This window comes from Gigantopelta aegis, chromosome 3, assembly GCF_016097555.1.
Source record: "Gigantopelta aegis isolate Gae_Host chromosome 3, Gae_host_genome, whole genome shotgun sequence".
Lineage (NCBI taxonomy): Eukaryota > Metazoa > Mollusca > Gastropoda > Neomphalida > Peltospiridae > Gigantopelta > Gigantopelta aegis.
The window spans coordinates 14931725-14946550 of record NC_054701.1 but is presented as its reverse complement, the minus strand read 5'-3'; the positions used below and the strand labels follow the sequence as shown (position 1 = coordinate 14946550).

The 14826-nt window shown below is 37.9% G+C and overlaps 1 protein-coding gene across 1 annotated transcript in view; it reads right to left on the bottom strand.

The window, feature by feature from the left end:
- LOC121367568 overlaps positions 1-14826 on the bottom strand; it is a 109184-nt gene that overhangs the window by 33684 nt on the left and 60674 nt on the right. Inside the window, exons 32-39 of the mRNA XM_041491824.1 lie at positions 14488-14604; positions 13727-13868; positions 12846-12984; positions 11542-11755; positions 10704-11022; positions 9450-9669; positions 7500-7583; positions 3244-3384 (exon numbers count right to left, since the gene is read on the bottom strand). Of these exons, the coding sequence (XP_041347758.1) occupies positions 3244-3384; positions 7500-7583; positions 9450-9669; positions 10704-11022; positions 11542-11755; positions 12846-12984; positions 13727-13868; positions 14488-14604 (1376 nt within the window). The remainder of the gene's footprint in view (positions 1-3243; positions 3385-7499; positions 7584-9449; positions 9670-10703; positions 11023-11541; positions 11756-12845; positions 12985-13726; positions 13869-14487; positions 14605-14826) is intronic.

Below are 14826 nucleotides of genomic sequence, written 5' to 3'. Positions count from 1 at the left end.
ATGCAGACGAAAGTGGCACCTCTATTGCCAATACAATGGTGCTTATCAAACGGAATACTAATAAATCATTTTTCTGCTGTATACAGCCTGCCAGTTTTCACTCTTATCATATCAACTAAACCGGTGCTGTATACAATGAGGAACTTGGGTGTGTGTGTGGGTGTTTCCTTTGGGGAAAATATATGACTAGGTGTCAGTGATTTTAGTGTAGAAGTATCCTTTCAGTTCAGAAAGTTAATGTAGTGACACCTTGCACTAGAACACACTGATTAATTCATAACAGTTTGTTGGATGTCAAACATTTAGTAATTCTGACATGTCGTCTTCTGGAAGGTAGGAAATGTTTTATTTAACGACGCACTCAACACATTTTATTTACGGTTATATGGCATCAGACATATGGTTAAGGACCACACAAATATTGAGGGAAGAAACCCGCTGTCTCCACTTCATGGGCTACTCTTTTCGATTAGCAGCAAGGGATCTTTTATATGCACCATCCCAGACAGGATAGCACATACCACGGCCTTTGATATACCATTCGTGATGCACTGGCTGGAACGAGAAATAGCCCAATGGGCCCAACGATGGGGATTGATCCTAAACCGAACGCGCATCAGGCGAACGCTTTACCACTGGGCTACGTCTTGCCCCTGTAGTCTTCAGATGAAACCTGCTACATTTGTCCAATTGCAGCAAGGGATCTTTTCCCATAGATAGGACAACACATACCACAACATTTGACACACCATGCTGGGGGAACTGGTTGTATGGGGGGAATCCAATCACGTCTGGCAAGTGTTCTACCTATTAACCTAAATCCCACCCCTTTTTTCAAAGGCATATGTACAGGTAAGTAAGTAAAAGTGTTAACGTGCACATTCAGAACAAACTGTTGTAGAGCACGCTTGTCCTGAGCACAGGTGCCGGCCTCGGCTGGCTCGGCTGGCTCCGCCGTCCAGGACAGGAAAGTGGTGGGGTGGGGTGGAGGGTGGACTGCCTGTACTGGCAGGTGTAAGGGAGCACCAGCAGTCCGACCGTAGCCGGTAACAGGCGGAGGGTGGTATGGTGCTATGGAATTTGGTATGTACCGTAGGATTAAACCAAAGAGAATGGGTGCGCATTTTTGATGAAGGAATTTAGGCACTTTATGTCTAGCTGGAGAGAACCCTCTTATTGCTGTACTATGACAGAGTCACATCTAACTTATATTACTGAGGGTGGGGGTGTAAAAAAAGAAGAAGAAAGAATCAGGAAAAAGTAACACAGGGTTTTCTTCAGGTGTATTTTTCTGGGGTGGCAATTGCCCTTCCCCACCCTACACCCCCACTATGTGTTGCCCTGCCTGATTCTGGGTTGTTTTTTTCATTGCCCCACCCCCAGTATTTCAGGCTAGAACCAAACCTTGTAAGCCAGTCATAAATTAACCTCAAGAGATCAACAGAAGGCAAATGTCATAATTCTTTATGGCACATGAACTCATACTGATAACAAAAACCTTGTTTGTAATACACAATGCAGTGGAACAGTTTTATAGATAACAGTGTGTACACAAGTCTAAGAATAGAACACAGTTCATGTACTGGAAGATCAGGGCTTGAAATGTTTAGCTATAAACTAGTCTCTGACCTGTGGGCTTCAAATATCCAGCTATGTACACAAGTCTAAGAATAGAACACAGTTCATGTACTGGAAGATCAGGGCTTGAAATGTTTAGCTATAAACTAATCTCTGACCTGTGGGCTTCAAATATCCAGCTATGTACACAAGTCTAAGAAAAGAGCCCAGTTCATGTAATGGTTGATCAGGGCTTGAAGTGTATTAGTCTTTGACAGGTAGGCTTAAAATGTTCAGCTATCTACTAATGCCACAGAGAAAAGACTTGGAATTTTTACCTATATTAGTCTTGGGATTTTTGCCTAGATTAGTCTGTGACAGGCTAAGCATGAAATATGCCGAAATCTATTAAAGTGCTTACCAAAATACATAGTTTTACAAAATCAATTAAAAAATTGTTTTCTCCTTTTTACCACAATAATCTTACCAGTGCATTTTCAATAGAATTCAATATAGTTTCGGACAGGTAGTTAATGTGTGTGTGTGTGTGTGTGTGTGTGTGTGTGTGTGTATTTATGATACATTTACTAGTTTCTCACAGGTAGGGCTTAAAGTAGATATTTAATTATGGTGTACAAAGTACGTAGATGTAGTGTTTGTTTTGTTTAACGACACCACTAGAACACATTAATTTATTAATCATCGGCTATTGGATGTCAAACATTTGGTAATTTTGACATATAGTCTTAGATAGGAAACCTGTTACATTTTTCAATTAGTAGCAAGTGATCTTTTATATGCACCATCCCACAGACAGGATAGCACATACTACGACCTTTGATATACCAGTCGTGATGCATTGGCTGGAATCAGAAATAGCCGAATGGGTATCGAGAATGAATGAATGAATGAATGAATAAATAAATAAATTAATTAATTAATTAATTAATGAACAAATGAATGAATGAATGTTTAATGACACCCCAGCACAAAAATACACATTCGCTATTGGGTTTCAACCAAAGGTAAATACATGAGCATGATTATTATGTAGTGTTGGGATACAATTTGTCAATTAAACAATGGAGAAAGGAAGCCAATATTTCTGTGTGATGGGGAAATGGTTTGTTAAATCTTACCAGTGTTCAAAGAAAGGAAGTATATGAATATATTATGTAAATCGTCACCAAACAGCGTCGTCCGAGGGCGATGAAATCAGTACCGTGTGTGGCCACCAGCTGCAGCAATCACTGTACGACATATCCTTGGCAATGACTGAATGAGTCTCTGAATCCGCAATTGTCGCACAACGTGCATTATATTTGTTTTAGGGTGCATTTGGACATGCTGTCCCATTCCAGGAACATTAACAAACTTGGTCATTCAGCAACATTGTACAAAAAAACGATATTTTGTAAAATCAAACACTTTTCTTCTTTCCCTATCACCTATGCGTTTATTTTTTGACAAAGTATATTATGTAGTGTTGGGATACAATTTGTCAATTAAACAACAATGGAGAAAGAAAGCCAATATTTCTGTGTGATGGGGAAGTGGTTTGTTAAATCTTACCAGTGTTCAAACAAAGGAAGTATATGAATATATTAGGTAGTGTTGGGATACAAAACAATGAAGAAAGAAAGCCAATATTTCTGTGTGATGGGGAAGTGGTTTGTTGAATCTTACCGGTGTTCCACACAATCAGAGCTGAGTGTCCGGACACCATTTCACACCAGACTTCCAGTGGCGCCTGCACCAGTCCTGTGTAGTGAACCACCAGTGGCTGGCCCGGCTTGCATCCCGTGTAGCGGTCACCCGTGAAAATATCTGAAACAACGCGGTCACACATCGTTAAACAAACAATACAAATCAATACACATCACTACACAAACAATATAAATCAAGACACATCACTAAACAAACAATACAATTTACCGTACAAACCAAGACAGATATATATATATATGATGAGTTCATTTCAAAAATGCAATCTACACCAATTTCTAAATTGTGCAGTTAAGGTATACTCATGTTAGTACAACCCAGCAATAGAACAATTAAATAGAGTTTTCATCAAAATGCCCATCTATGCCCATTATATGGAATCTTAAAACTATGCTTGCGTGATAGTCATGTTTCAACAAAAAAAGTTTTCTCAAATTGACTTAAATGGATATATTGCATTTTGGAAATTAACTGTACATATATATGGTATTAAATATTTCTCAATTTAGAACCTGAAGGCCTCAGGGAAGATCAGCATTTGCTAACCAACCGTGTTACCCTCAATAAATAAATCATTTATTATTATTATTATTATTATTATTAGATAGTTATATGGTACATAACATTAGTATTATACACACATTATATTTTAACAACTGTAATGTACAAAGCAAAACAGTTACATGGTACATAACATCAATATCAGTTACTGTAATGTAAATATTTTATATTTATTAATATTATAAGTATATTATTTACAAGAACATTTTCACATTATTGACAAATATACTGATTTACTTGAAAATAGATTTAGAATGATTTTCCGTTTAAAATGCAACTGACCATTTTATTTTAAAGATGGAACTACAACTGATACAAACAATATGAGCTGAACAATATTCAGACGTAGAAATTATCTTTTTAATGCAGACAATGTATTCCAGATGTAATGGATTTCAGATTTCAGATATTTATAAATGAAGACACATGTCTGTAATTCATTTACGACAAAAGGAAACCGATGAATTGCCATGTAACTCTATAATGAATAATGTTGAAACATATTATTGACTTTTAAACCCATACCAAGTTGCAACTCCATTTAAAATAAATGTCTATTAAAATTCTTAACAAATTACCAACAAATTGTATAGATCAAATTTCATTTTTGTATACAGGGGTGAAGACAAACTCTTGGAACAGCTAAAGTCGGTACCCAGTAGTTTTACGTGAATTAATATTGACACTACCGGCCTCGGTGGTGTCGTGGTTAAGACATCAGACATAAGGCTGGTAGGTACTGGGTTCGCAGCCCGGTACCGGCCTCGGTGGTGTCGTGGTTAAGACATCAGACATAAGGCTGGTAGGTACTGGGTTCGCAGCCCGGTACCGGCCTCGGTGGTGTAGTGGTTAAGACATCAGACATAAGGCTGGTAGGTACTGGGTTCGCAGCCCGGTACCGGCCTCGGTGGTGTCGTGGTTAAGACATCAGACATAAGGCTGGTAGGTACTGGGTTCGCAGCCCGGTACCGGCCTCGGTGGTGTCGTGGTTAAGACATCAGACATAAGGCTGGTAGGTACTGGGTTCGCAGCCCGGCACCGGCCTCGGTGGTGTCGTGGTTAAGACATCAGACATAAGGCTGGTAGGTACTGGGTTCGCAGCCCGGCACCGGCCTCGGTGGTGTCGTGGTTAAGACATCAGACATAAGGCTGGTAGGTACTGGGTTCGCAGCCCGGCACCGGCCTCGGTGGTGTCGTGGTTAAGACATCAGACATAAGGCTGGTAGGTACTGGGTTCGCAGCCCGGCACCGGCCTCGGTGGTGTCGTGGTTAAGACATCAGACATAAGGCTGGTAGGTACTGGGTTCGCAGCCCGGCACCGGCCTCGGTGGTGTCGTGGTTAAGACATTAGACATAAGGCTGGTAGGTACTGGGTTCGCAGCCCGGCACCGGCCTCGGTGGTGTCGTGGTTAAGACATCAGACATAAGGCTGGTAGGTACTGGGTTCGCAGCCCGGCACCGGCCACTGTGGTGTCGTGGTTAAGACATCAGACATAAGGCTGGTCGGTACTGGGTTCGCAGCCCGGTACCGGCCTCGGTGGTGTCGTGGGTAAGACATCAGACATAAGGCTGGTAGGTACTGGGTTCGCAGCCCGGTACCGGCCTCGGTGGTGTCGTGGTTAAGACATCAGACATAAGGCTGGTAGGTACTGGGTTCGCAGCCCGGTACCGGCCTCGGTGGTGTCGTGGTTAAGACATCAGACATAAGGCTGGTAGGTACTGGGTTCGCAGCCCGGTACCGGCCTCGGTGGTGTCGTGGTTAAGACATCAGACATAAGGCTGGTAGGTACTGGGTTCGCAGCCCAGTACCAGTTCCCACCCAGAATGAGTTTTAATGATTCAATGGGTAGGTGTAAGACTACTACACCCTATTCTTTTTCACTAACCACTGACCACTAAAAACAAACCCACTGTAGCTGAGGATTATGCCCAGGACAACATGCTTGAACCTTAATTGGATATAAGCACGAAAATAAGCTGAGAATATTGACACTAAAGACAGAACTGTAATTACTTCGCCTTGGCTGTTCCATCAATTGCTTTCACCCCTGTATCAAAAATGAGATTTAACGTACAGAACTTGATAACAATTTGTTAAGAAACGTTTATATTTGAACTGAAATTTTTTGCAATTTGTTTTTACTTGAGATGGTATGGGGTTAAAACTGAATATGTTTTCATATGAGTTTTAACATTATTCATTTGCCCATTCATCGGTTCCCTTTTGATTCCAACATACTTTAGTATGATATAATATACTATGGTTGACAATATCAGGAGTTTCTTTAATCTTTTAAGTAAACAGAACAATCAAGTGTCTTTTTTTAAAAAGGAATTAACATATAATGCTTTTATCTTTGCTCAAAGGTACAACACACTCCTTATAACCATGTTATCTGCATAAGCAAAACACAGAAAAAGTATCAAACTTTTAAGTGGCAAATTGCCTTTAAAATGTTTAAATTTATTTACATGTACTTGTAGCTATAAAGGAGAAGAATGTAACACAAAATTATTTGGTATACAGGTACACAACCTCTTATACAACACCAAAAGGCCACCCAACTTCCCAAAAGCCAAAACATGCATACATTAGGTAGTCTTGATCAATCCAGACTATTACTGAACTAAGAGTTAGGAAACTAGTCATGAAAAACCTGTGATTGCCTGCCTTGATCAGACTGGAATATCATAAAGGAGAGATGTAGGCTAGTGGTATAGCACTCACTTGATGGGTGATTGATCTTGAATTGATCTATGTCAATGGGCCTTTTAGACTACACATTATTCTAGCCAGTGCTCTCCAACTAGTGTAACAAAGGCTGTGGTATGTACTATCCTGTCTGTGGGATGGTGCATAAAAAATATCACTTGCTATTAATCAAAAAGAGTAACCCATGGAGTGATGACAGTGGATTTTCTCTCTTGTTATCTGTGTGGTCATTAACAATATAGACAATAGTTCATGTTTTTTGTCAAATATGATTTATATCTCATCAAGTGAAGTTTGCAATCATATCTCACGAGTCGCACTTGCACGACAAGTGTGATATGATTGCAAACTTCACGAGATGAGATATAAATCATATTTGACAAAAAACATGAAATTTTCTATTTATTATACAACTTTTGGCAATTTACCTTTATTTTTAAAATGCCAGCAGCAAAATAGTTCCAGCTTTCTTACAGTGAAGATAACACTTTCTACAGTAACGATAACACATATTAGAGTGAAATAGTGAAATTTTCACTCTAAAATGTGTTATCGTCACTGAGTGACTGCTAACACTTTTATTTCACTGATATTTTAAGATATTTCACTAAATGTTATACAATAAATATCCGACATCATATAACTGTAATTAAAATGTTTTGAGTGTGTTGTTAATCTATAGATATAGATTGGTATTGCAGGTTTTATTAACATAGTGCTCCCATTCTCCTGTTCAGACTAAGGTTTAGGTTGATCAGGACTATAATTATTCAACCAAACATAATTGTTACAAGCAGCATGGGTGTTATTTAATTTTGTAATCACACATGCAGTTACAATTCACTAAGCTTGTTAGTAATTCTACGTATATTGGAAAACACATACAACATATATAAACTATGCTATACATTCGCTACAATGCAAAGCTAGCGATGAGATTTACCCTTGGTCACTGTTGGCCAATCAGAAGTCAGAATGCCGTTAAGATCAAAGGTTATGAATTTGTTTGATATTCGGCTTGTGCTTGCTGCAGTGAAAGTGTTAATTGTAAATCAATAAAAACAAAACAGAGCAAAACAAAACAAAACAAACTACAAAATGTGATGTTATACAAAGCCATTGGTAATACAGTATTTGCATTTTATTTCAAAAAGTACAAACATACTATTTATAACTCGAAACTTAAATTCTTTGACTTTCCAAATTTCGTAATTAACTATGTTCGAACTGTTTTTGGTGAACCATCCAAACTTTTCATCACAATCTTCTGAACTACTAGTGAGATGTTATGACAAGTATTTTGGTCTTCCCATTGGGATGTCCAGTACCCATTTTCCCAGAACAAGGCAACAATCTTAATCTTCCCTTCTTTCAAAATAACCATATGTTTGAAAGCAAATATCTGTGGATTAAACTAGGCTGTGTTGTTCCACATTCCTTTCCTTTCTTGTACATTTAGGCCCAAATTTATGAAGGCTGTTTTTCTTAAAGTGTTGTAAATGTATGTACCGTATTTCCTCTAATAAGCACCGGGCCTCAAATAAGCGCCGAATCTTAACACTTTGCAACAAAATAAAGTCTGGGCCTCTAATAAGTGCCGGGCCTCCAATAAACACTGGGTAAGGCAGCCAAAAACTGATTACTCCCTGGCAAAATTTAAAAAAACAACAAAAAAAAACTTATTAAAAATGATGGGTCCCTTTTTATCACTTCTTGTCATAAAATGTATAACCGCTAGTAAGTGCCAGTCTCCAATAAGCACCGGGTCTGCGACCATTTTAAAATGAATAAGTGCCCAGGCACTTATTAGAGGAAATACGGCAGTTAAAACCTTTTTAGTAAGACAAAAACACGCTTTGTAAATTCAGCCTACATTTTTTAGCTTAGACATGAGCTGATAAAGGCACATTTAAAAAAAATCTTAATTGCTTTTATTACCATGATAAATCATTTGTCAACTTTAATGATTTGGGATTCCATTTCTCTAGTACTAAAATCAATATCAAAGCAAAAACCTAAAGTTATTAAACTAAATGAAATAAAAATGCATCTAGTGTGTACACTACCTGTAAACAAAAATGTTAAAATATTGAATTTGTAATTAAATGAAAAAAATACTGTAAAATGTTTTACTTGAGTCTAATTTCTGCACTATTTGTGCAAAGATATTATGCAAATATTTAAAGAAACAATGGAAGATTGAACCTACTCAGCTGTAAGGCACCAGTAAATTAACCACTGACTGAAAACTATATTTTACATTCAAGAATGCAGCATCCAACAAGAAATAGAAAAACAGGATTTACTTATTTGATATTATTTAATTTCTTCATATTTTGTTTTTGAATATTCCGATTCACATTTCTTTTATTAATGGAGGAATATTTATCTGTTTTCTTTGGAACAAATGTACCTTTGACCGAGTGTGTTCAGAGCACAAGAATACCAATGTAACCCAGTCAGGACTTCAACTGCTTAAATACACAGATCTATTGGTTTGATTAATTTGATTACCTATGTTTTTTTCATTCAGTCAAGAAACTTCAATTTCAAGAAGATGATGATTATTGAATTTTTTTTCAAAATAATAAAGTATTGTAAACTGGGAAAAACATTGTTTGCATCCAACCTCAAGTCATGAAATTTATAATCACACATTATTTGAATTGCAAATATGCATTGCAGATACCAATAGTTCACAAACTTTACACATCAGAAACAGGCGCTAAGGTAATTTACACCAAAAAACATGTCACAATTTTAATCCAGTTTACAGTATTTGAAAATACTACATAGTACAACTACAAACTGTGCTACTAAATATGTGCTTTTAAACTGTTTTAGAAATGAAAAAAAAAAAAGCAAACAAGAAAAAACTTCCTTAAAATCTTACCCGAAACTGGCTTCTCGTCCGGCTGACTGACCCCATCAATCCCAGAATCCTTCTCCAAGTCAAGTGACTGTCGTGTGTCTTTCCCGACTGGGTGTTCCGTCAGGGCTATCAGCTGCAGACTGAGTTTCTCCCCGAGAGAGACGTCACTGATTCGTAAACTATTCACATCCGGCGGGATGATAGACCCGTACACTTTACCATTCTTCAACATTTGATAACCCTGGAAGAAATATAACACCTTGTTATAGAGCTGGTATTTAATAGATCTGTAAGAATAAAAAGCCTTGTATATAATATTTGAGTAGGTAGAAGGAAATTAGGTGTTATAATCTATTGGTCAATTCAAAATGTTGGCCAATTTTAAGAAGCATGTGTGTAATTTTCCCAGTTTTGTCAACAGATACAAGAACCAAGGGAGATAACTCCCTTAATAAATCAAATTCTGAAAGTAATACATATCCTCTTCCAGACCCAACACATTTTTATATCTCCTAAGTTCAAAGGACATCGATGCAAAAATTGGTTAATCCAAACTTGATTCATAACACCGGCCTTGGTGGTGTTGTGGTTAAGCCATCGGACATAAGGCTAGTAGGAACAGGGTTCACATCACGGTACCGGCTTCACCCTGAGTGCATTTTAACGACTCAATGGTTAAGACTACTACACCCTCTTTTCTCTCTCACTAACCACTAACAACTAACACACTGTCCTGGATAGACAGCCCAGAAAGCTGAGGTGTGTGCCCAGGACAGTGTGCTTGAACCTTAATTGGACATAAGCATGAAAATAAGTTGAAATGAAATGAATTGATCTGTAACTCTACATGATAAACCTATACACAAAATTTCAGCTAAATATCTTGAGTCATTGTGAACGTTCGGAAAACCGTATCTATGGATATCAAACAGATGGATGGACAGCCAGACAGAAGGATGGAAGGAAATGTTTTATTTAATGATGCACTCGACACATTTTATTTACGGTTATATGGTGTCAGACCTATGGTTAAGGACCACACAGATATTGAAAGAGGAAACCTGCTGTCGCCACTTCATGAGCTACGCTTTCCGATTAGCAGCAAGGGATTTTTATATGCCCCATCCAGGATAACACATACTACAGCCTTTAATGTACCAGTCGTGGTGCACTGGTTGGAGTGAGAAATGACACAAGGATGGAGACAAAACCTATGTCTCATCAGATTGAACTGGCAGGGGACTAAAAAGCTAATTTGCATAACAATGAACTGACCGAGATACACGCATCTCCGAACTGCTGCGGCACCTGCCAGGTGACGTCAATTCCTCCTGGATGGAGACCCTCAAGTCTCAGCTTGGGTGACTTGGGAGCCGCAGGCGCCATCACGGACAGGACGTTCGACATGCCGCTGTCACTCAGACAGAACACGTGTTGTGCCTCGGAGTCAATGCGGCGCGTGCCCGATATCGCCTTCACTGAGATGTCGTAGCTGTTGCCTGGAGACAGGTCCGTGAGGAAGAACTGGTAGCCCTGTTGGTCACACATCTTGTTGGCTTTGACCTCGCCGTGCCAGCGACTGTCTACGTAAATACTGAAAGCAAACAGGACATCCATCAAATAGAATGAAAAAATGGGGTTCTGTCTAAGTTCCATAGTAATGACTTGGTGAAATTTGTAATTAGGACAAAGCAGTTTTAACTGAAACTAAAGCAAAGAAAATCTAGCTGTAGTTAAATTAATAAATACATGTTCATTTCTATGCTTATTAATGTGGGGTTTTTTAAAATAGATATTTTTGCCTCTAAAGGTTTTGTGAATGAAAAATTCTTAAAAACTGTTAAACATTATTTTGAATTATAGTCAATTTTGGATTTTGAATACAAACGTCATCATGAAAATACTTTTTACAATGCAAAAGATTTGAAGCCAATTTTATAATAATTAAAAGTGTAAAATTGGAATATTAGATGCATGGTTCAATTCAAACTAAGGGCACAACATTCTGCAACCCTCAGATTAATCTGATGGGGAGGGTGTATAAAAATGTTCGCTTTGTTCCTCTAAAAGCCCCATACGTCATCTGATATAGAATCACATAGTCTAAAAGTACCTGTACAGAGATATGGCCTCTTCATTGGAGCTGGACACAAAGTTGTGAGGTTTGTCCCAGGCCACCAGGACGCAGCCCTTCTTGTACGATGGCTGCTGGCTGATGCTGACCACTGGTGGACGTCGAGGACAACTCAAGTGGATCGTTTTAGACGGCTCACTCTCCTGGTTGGCACGTGAGGTCACAGCAACAACATAAACACTTATTGTCTTTCCTAGAACCAAACAAAAGAGAAAGGAATGTTTGTTTTAATGCATAATGATTATGACATGTCTCAATGAGAGTTTCTCTGTTTGAGTGTATTAAATGCCGAATGGCTACTTTTCAACATTGATATGAATTACTTGTAACCATTTTTTTTTTTTAATAGGTGATGAAATACAAATCCTGAAATTGTAATACTGGTAGTCAGATATTGAAAACTGAGATTGACCTTAGGGTTAGGGTTCTACAATGGTCTAAAAAAGTGGCCTCCATTCCTGGTATCATGCTGTTGATGGTATAACAATGTAAGTGTATCATGTTGTTGACATTAAAACACCGTACCTGGAATCATGTTGTTGACATTAAAACAACGTATCTGGAATCATCTTAATATTAAACACTGTACATGGAAATATGTTGATATTAAAACACTGTACCTGGTATTATGTTGTTGACTTTAAAACACTCTACCTGGAATCATGTTGTTGACATTAAAACACCGTACCTGGAATCATGTTGTTGACAATAAAACACCGTACCTGGAATCATGTTGCTGACAATAAATCACCGTACCTGGAATCATGTTGTTGACAACAAAATATCGTACCTGGAATCATGTTGTTGACAATAAAACACCATACCTGGAATCATGTTGTTGACAATAAAACACCATACCTGGAATCATGTTGATATTAAAACACCACACCTGGAATCATATTATTGATATTAAAACACTGTACCTGGAATCATATTACTGATATTGAAACACTGTACCTGGAATCATGTTGTTGACAATAAAACACCATACCTGGAATCATGTTGTTGACAATAAAACACCATACCTGGAATCATGTTGTTGACAATAAAATGCTGTACCTGGAATCATGTTGTTGATAAAACACCGTATCTTGAATCATGTTGATATTAAAACACCATACCTGGAATCATGTTGTTGACAATATAACACCATACCTGGAATCATGTTGTCGACAATAAAACACTGTACCTGCTATCATGTTGTTGACAATAAAACAACGTACCTGGAATCATCTTAATATTAAACACCGTACATGGAAATATGTTGATATTGAAACACCGACCTGGTATCATGTTGTTGACTATCATCTGCTGCACGTCACTGCTGCGGATAGCGCCGAGCGGTTTGTTGTCCACGTAGATCTGGAAGCCCTTCAGTTTCATGTCGGAGTGGACCGACGGTGGGACCCACTCAATGCATGCCTACAAACACACAACTCATGCTGCAGAGTCATCCATATAAGGGGTAAAATAGCTAAATAATTTTTAATGAACAATTTTCCTTTTCAGCCAAATATGAATATCAGTGATGGAGGAACATATTATTATGCCAGAAATCTTGTAACACAACTAGACACTGATTTTACTTGACATAAACAAATCAGTTTACTTAAGTGAAAATCAGAATCTTTTTTTTTAAAGTAAAGAAAGGTGAACTGTTGGCAGATACATGTAAAGGAATAGTCCTTCTTTCTCTCTTCTTTTTGAAATATAGCCCAAGGGACACAACTCAAAGGACAAGATTACAAAGATTATTACAGACTTTTGAAAATTTAAAGACGCCAACCGACCCTGAGCAGCATCAAATATTTTCTGCTATCACAATTTTTATCATTAAATTAAACATGACTTATCACTTGTTGCTTAATTATCAATTTAGGCAAATCTAACATGTTTCTGTCATGTTGGTGTCAGCAGTAGCTCACAAATGAATTGCGTATAAATAAAATAGGTACATACTTCAGAAACCAGGGTCACTAACATTAAGAGAGGGAGACTACCTGGACAACTACAACAACTCTCCAGAAGAAGCTGTATGGAACAAGAAGTGATCTACAGAGAACAGTATCATTCATAGTCACTGCTGGCCTCGACGTGTAGTCAACAAGCGAATGAAAAGAAGAAGAAGACTGACATTAAGAGATTCTAGAAACTGCATGCTGACCTGGTACAAGTCTACTGACACGACCTTGACTTTAGGTGGTCTGGGCGGCCCCAGTGTGGTGTAGTAGATCACGGACGATGATGTCTGCACCTCACACGGCTGCTGTCCATGCATCAGGTTGTAGTTGGCAATCACGTAGATCCTGAAAAAAGTCGGGACAAACTAGTGTTGGGAATGTCTACACCAACCGATCCACTTTCAATTATACAAACAAAAATTTGAATTATATGATATCAAGAAGGACTAGTATTTTACTATTAATGCAGGTCTATCCAGTATCTGGGGGTTTTATGGCGTACTTATGAAAACAAAGACAAATCTCAGCATATTTATAGCAATTCCATTACCTAAACTGTATGAATGCAGTTAACATCTTCCTGTCAACTGATTATACATTTTTATTGTATAACATTTAGTGAAATATCTTAAACTATCAGTGAAATAAAAGTGTTATCAGTCACCCAGTGACCATAACACATTTTAGAGTGAAAATTTCAGTATTTCACTCTAAAATGTGTTATCGTCTCTGTAGAAAGTGTTATCTTCACTGTAAGAAAGCCGGAACTACTTTGCTGCTGGCATTTTAAAAATAAAGGTAAATTGCCAAAAGTTATATAATAAATAGAAAATTTCATGTTTTTGTCAAATATGATTTATATCTCAACACACGTCTCCTTGCCCTGATTGTTTCAAGTTTTTGTTTTGTAAATAATGTGGTTTGGTTGGTTAGTGATGAGGGTGGTATGGGGTGGGAGTGTTACCTGTATGTAAGCCCTGCCACCAGGCCCTTGACAACACACTTTTCTTTGCCCTGGATGTTCCAGCAATGCTGTACGCCCCGCACTGGTTTCTCCTTCTCCACCAGGTTACACTCAAAACTGAAAAAAACACACAAAGCAAAAATAAATTAAAGATAAATCGAAACAACTATTTTCACAGGCTACACTTTTTGTTCAGCATTTAAAACACACATAATCAAAAGGTTGAAAAATAGTAGTATACTTGTTGTAAGTAGTTTTTTCAAGTCTGGTGTCAATGTATAAGTGAGTAGCTAATACATTTTATAATATTTCGTTAGAAAATGCAAAACTGTCAGTGTT